Below are 5,981 nucleotides of genomic sequence, written 5' to 3'. Positions count from 1 at the left end.
TATTATAGCATTTAGAGTTAAAAATACAAAGAAGTTTTAACAATTATTAGTTTTTTCATGATTAGACTTTTCACTTTAGAGTTAAAAATACATAAAATTTATCTCTAATTGAGATTATAACCTATCCTTTTTATTTAGAAAAAATTTCAAAAATAATTAAAATTTTCATTGATTTTTCTACCGTAATTCTAACTTTTAATTTGTCTAATTCTGAATAAATTCAAATAGTGTATATTACTTACCCAAGAGCATTATTTATCTAATAATTATATAAAAAGGGAGAAATAGGAAGGAATGCTTGATGTGATTTGATACAAGATTTCCAAAGAATTTGAACTTTATTTTTTTCAACAACTTAATAAAAAGTGTAATTCACTATGTATTATATTATTTGCTTTATATTAAAAATTATATATATATTTTTATTATTATCTTCACTTGTGTACAAATAGTTTTGTGCAAGAGGAGTATAATACACAAAAGCAAAATAAATTAAAAAATAATTAGGATTATTATATATTACTTCTTCCGTTTTAAATATTTTGAATGTTTGACTTTTCACGCAATTCATTACGTCAATTTAATTCGTAATATATCTAATTATGTATAATAAAAATTATAAAAATTTAATATTGATAATTTTTACATTAAGACGAAACAAATAAAATTTTACTTAACTATATTTTAACTAATAAATTATAATTTACAAATAAAAAATATTAAATAAATAATACAATATTTATGATATTGTATACTTCCTCCGTTCCATAATACTGGCTACATTTTCTATTTTTGGCAATTTCATATTACTTGCTACATTTCCTTTTTTAGTAATAAAACAATCATTTAAAGTTCTACCTACTACTATTTTTATCCTACTCTATACTCTATACTCTATAATAAAAACTATATTATACTCTATAAAGTAACCTAACAACCTATTTTTCCTTTTTCTTTTTCAATTAACAATAATAAAATACTATACTCTATAAAGTAAACAATCAGCTACAGTGTAAGTCAATCACTTTTCTTAATACCCGTGCCCATGCAAATGTAGCAACTAAAATGAAACGGAGGAAGTATGTTTTAAACCAAAGAAGTACAAAGTCTAAAATTCCAATAAGCACGTATTCTACTTTGTTGTGACTTGTGAGGCCGCCCAATACATTCGAAATTTCGAATTTATGGAAGGGTGTCAGTGAGATGGGTGTACTTCTGCTCAGAACCCTACAGTTTGTGGGCCCAAAGACACAATCGCGACCACAATGATGATTATATGATTGTGGATTTGCTAACTCCAAAATAATCTGATTAGCTTTATCATCAGAGGGTTCCACTGTAATTGAAAGCAAGGTTTAATTGCCTTAAGATCTACCCACCTTAATTAATGTTTTATGTTTAGTAGTTCAAACTTTATTATTCCACATGTGTCATGTCTATCACTATAATTAATGAATTTGGTGAGAACAAACGCTATTTTAGATATACAGATTTAAGTAATATTGTTGTCTATGTATGACTGTATGAGTTGACTCACATTGAAAAAAAAAAATAAAACTATTATTTTATAATCTTGAAAAGTAACTCTTATTACTACCAGCTAGTTTTAGTAATGAACATCATTTGAATTTAATAGTGAATTACCTTTTTTTTTCTTTTTTGATATACTGGACTCATAAATTACTTTTAACAACTTTCAGAATGTATATCCCTAACATAACAAGAACAATGTTTATCCTATCAAATATTAATAAACTTTATCATGATCAAATTGATTAAGGTGGTACTAAGCGTAGTAGTTTAAATAACTATTAGTAATTTTAATGATGCTAAAACTCTATTTTTTAAAAAGTCATTGTCAAGTGAGATAACAATTTAAGTAGCATTGAGCTGTGCAAGTATGTGCTTTTAAAAACATTACAACTGGTAGCATTTCAAAATCAAGAATAACATTTTAAGATTTTCTCTACAATTTTTCTAAAAAAGTTATATTTCAATGACTATTATGATTGCTATTAGTTTACCAAAAAAATTTAATTTACTCAATTAGTTAGACGTTTAAATATCTAATAATTACAATTGTACAACATATCTACTGATAATTATAACTACTTAAATAACTAACAACTATCCACTGAACTACATTGCGCTGAACAAGCTAACTTTTCAAATGGAAACTACTTTTATACTATGACACTTAAGAGTCTTAAGTTCATGCCTAGGAGCATGAACATGATAGATCCTGCTTATGATCTTTTGTTGAATACGAGTAGATCATTTAAAGGGTTTATTCCATACAAGTAGTTGTGACGGTAAATGTTAATAGTTAAAGTAGTTATAACTAAGTATAGCTGTGTAATTGTACAATTGTAGATTTGTAGTTGTTATAAGTTTAATTTTCTAAGTATTAGTATATATTAATACTGTTTGGTAATAATAATTGCAGGTTATGTTAGCCGTTGAAATTCAATATGTTGACAAATCTTAAATTGAAAATTTTTATTTCAAAACACTTTTGTAACGTATAAAAATACTACATATACCACTAAACTCTACTTGTACGACTAGTTTATTGAATAATGATATTTTTTAAAAAGTTGTGTTTATGCTTATTACACCACTAACAACTACGTTAAATATCAGTTACTAAAAGGTCAAGTGCTTTAAAATTAGAAAACCTAAAAATTTTTAATTTTTAAATATTAATCTAAAGTTAAAATCTTCTAAAACTATATCACCAAAAATAAAATTTTGAAAAGTAATTTTTCTAATAAAATATCTATACCATCAATTTTGAACATCCACTCCACCAACCAATTAGTTGGTATATTTGAACTCTCAAATAAAAGCACACAATAATGACCCATTCACACAATGAAATAGAAGTTTCTCCACCTTAAGTAATCTTAAAAGCCATTTACCGGTAAAATTTAGTTCTTTATTTTTTTTATCTTTCAATGACCATTTGACGCCCCACTTTATTCCTTCTTCTTTAAGCCCACACCTACTTTAACTTGAACCTAAAACTCAATCCCATAACCGTTGATAATTCATCTCTTTTTTAACCCACTATTTATTTATTTATTTTTTTTTTTTGGATAAACCCACTTTAGTATATATAAAATCTCTACTAAACCTTAAACAAAACCTTCCCCTCCCTAAATTTTCAACTCAAAATCCACTCCAAAACTAAATACAACATACCCTTAAAATATGGGTCTCTTAGGAGACATAATAGGAAAAGTTAAGGACAAGGCCTCAATAGGCAAAGCAGCACTCCTTTCCCGCAACCAAAACACGGCGGCGCTTCGACTCACTATCTTACGCGCCACCACTCATGAAGCCGACGCGCCGCCACCAGATCATCACCTTGCCGCGATACTCGCGGCTGGTGATGGACCACGTTCGGCTGCAGCTGTTGTCATCGACGTCCTCATGCGGCGGCTTCATAAGACTTCGTCCTCCACGGTGGCAATCAAATGTCTACTATCTCTCCACGTCATCGTCCGACGTGGCAACTTTATTTTACACGACCAGCTTTCTGTTTACCCTGCTACTGGCGGTCGGAACTACCTTAAATTATCCGATTTTCGTGATAACTCATCTCCAACAACCTGGGAGTTGTCGACGTGGATCAGGTGGTACGCTAAATACTTGGAACAAATTCTCTCAACTTCCAGAATTCTTGGGTATTTTTTATTTTCGACGTCTTGTAGTTTAGAAAGAGAAAAAGCAAAAGAAATAATTGCTTCCCTTTTATGTAAGGATTTATTAAGAGAAATTGATGGGTTAATTAATGTTCTAGAAGAAGTTGGAAAATCCCCAGATTGTATTCATCTAGAAGGAAATAGATTATTGCTTGAAGTAATGGGTTTAGTGGGTGAAGATTATTTTACTACAATTGATGAGATTGTGATCCGAGTTGAAGAGTTTAAAGAAAGACTGAGTTGCCTCAGTTTTGTTGACTCAGTCGAGTTAGTTTGTGCTCTTAAAAGATTAGAGGATTGTAAGGAGAGACTTAACTCGTTGTTTGAGTTAAATGGGTCAGGTTTGGTTCAGGATTTATGGTGTTTAGTAAGTGAAATGAAGGATAAAGTTGGAGAAGTTCAAGGGTCTAAGGAGGAAAAGATGGTGTTGAGTTGGGGACGATTTGAGTCAGCTCGGTTTGGGGAACGAGTTAAGCCTCAAGACTCTGTCCAATTTGCTTCTAATCGCTTTGCTTTTCAGTTTGCTTATGGTGAGGTTGTTAGATGAGGTGATTTTGGGGCCTTCTCTTTATTTTGTTTTATAAATTAATTATCTTTTTTTTTTTTTTTTGGTGTGAGGATTTACTTACAATAATGTAAATCTCTATATTTAGCAAAATATATATATCAAGGATTTTGTTTATATATATTTAGATTAAGGGCGATGATATTTACAATCCTTAGGGCGATGATATTTATAGTCCTTAGGGCGATGATATTTACGGTCTTTAGGGCTGTATATAAAAATTAACAAATTTTATTTATTATTAATAATTTTAAATTTTTGAGAAAATCTTATCTTGAGAAATTGGAAAATAATTAATATTTTATATAATTATTTTTACTTTTCAAGAAAGAATAAATGCTAAAATAATAAAGTATAATTAAATTTTGATGCTTTTAAAGCAAAAATTATACTCCCTCCTATTCATCCTAAGTGCTTTATTTTCTTATTTGGTTAAGTCACTCTAAATGTCTCATTTCTATATTGGTATGTTATCTATACTAATTTACCCCTACTAAAATTAGATTTTTCACATCTTTATACATACTAACTCCACTTAACCCATATAAAGATTTAAAAAACACTATTTTTTTCTCACATGTGGTCCCATTTGACCACCTAAAAAATGCCGAAAAGTCAATGACACATTGCGTGAATAGGAGGAATTATTAAATTACATTAATAAAATACAAGATTCTATCTTCTATATAACTCTATATATCATTTTGAAACCTATGGTATGTTTGTATACTATTGAATCGTCTATGAAACTGTGGGAAATTTTTTCTCACCTTGTAATATTGTAAATGATTGGTTTATTCACTATCACTGTGCTCCGTCCCAATGAAAATTAGTAGCATATAAAAATATAGATATTTAGTAAAGAATAAATAAAAGGTAAATTGTGGGGATGAAATTAAAAGTGAGTTAAAATATATGAATGAGATTAAAAGAAAGTAATGAGCCAATGTTCAAAAAATAAAAGTGATGTAAAATGAACGAGACAAATGAAAATAGCGAATAATGCTAAATAAATGGGAGGAAACGAGTACTTTATTACAAATGATGCTAAATAACGTATAAAAGTAAGTTAATACTTCCTCCGTTCTGAAATACTCGCTAGATAACAGTTTTTGATATTATTCACTGTTCAATCATTATCATCATCATCCTACCCGGTGTATCCCGCTCATAGAAAAACTATGGACAAGGGCTGGGGAGGGAAGGACGGCGACAATTCATACCCATAAAGTAGAATGCGGCCAAAGGAGTCCTCCGGCTCGAGAAAGATAAAGAGACGTAAACATACAAGAAAGAAAAATTAAAAGCTTATAAATAAAATAATAAGTGGAACCAACTACAAAATAAAAGAACAAAAAACTAACAATAAAGAAACAAGAGAAGCAGGAGGGCAAAAACACCAAAAGGTAATCTAAGAGGACATCCGTAGTCTAAAACATGAATATGACGCCTCCGACTACCCTTATCCCTAATCAGACCCTCAGAGAGGTTTAACCTATGCAAGTTAACTCCCAAGTTCTCCCGAGTCTTCCCCGACTCCTCTTACCCTCTACTATAATGCTTTCAACCCTCCTCACAGGGGTGTTGAAAGTCTGTTCAAGTTTATTTTATATATTGTGGGTAAAGTGTAAGAAAAATATAGTCAAGTAAGATCTTTTTAAAATCATCTAATCGTATACTTTCATAATATTAACTTTATAATATTTTTA

At 29.6% G+C, this 5,981-nt stretch overlaps 1 protein-coding gene across 1 annotated transcript; it reads left to right on the top strand.

The window, feature by feature from the left end:
- Positions 1–2,647: 2,647 nt before the first annotated feature.
- Positions 2,648–4,509, top strand: LOC130821328 (putative clathrin assembly protein At4g40080). The gene has a single exon (XM_057687031.1). It carries the CDS (start codon positions 3,214–3,216, stop codon positions 4,252–4,254), a length of 1,041 nt encoding a protein of 346 aa, XP_057543014.1. The 5' UTR covers positions 2,648–3,213; the 3' UTR covers positions 4,255–4,509.
- Positions 4,510–5,981: the final 1,472 nt, after the last annotated feature.

This window comes from Amaranthus tricolor, chromosome 8 (assembly GCF_026212465.1).
Source record: "Amaranthus tricolor cultivar Red isolate AtriRed21 chromosome 8, ASM2621246v1, whole genome shotgun sequence".
NCBI lineage: Eukaryota > Viridiplantae > Streptophyta > Magnoliopsida > Caryophyllales > Amaranthaceae > Amaranthus > Amaranthus tricolor.
The sequence above is the reverse complement of the archived record's forward strand: the minus strand, read 5'-3'. Positions and strand labels throughout refer to the sequence as shown.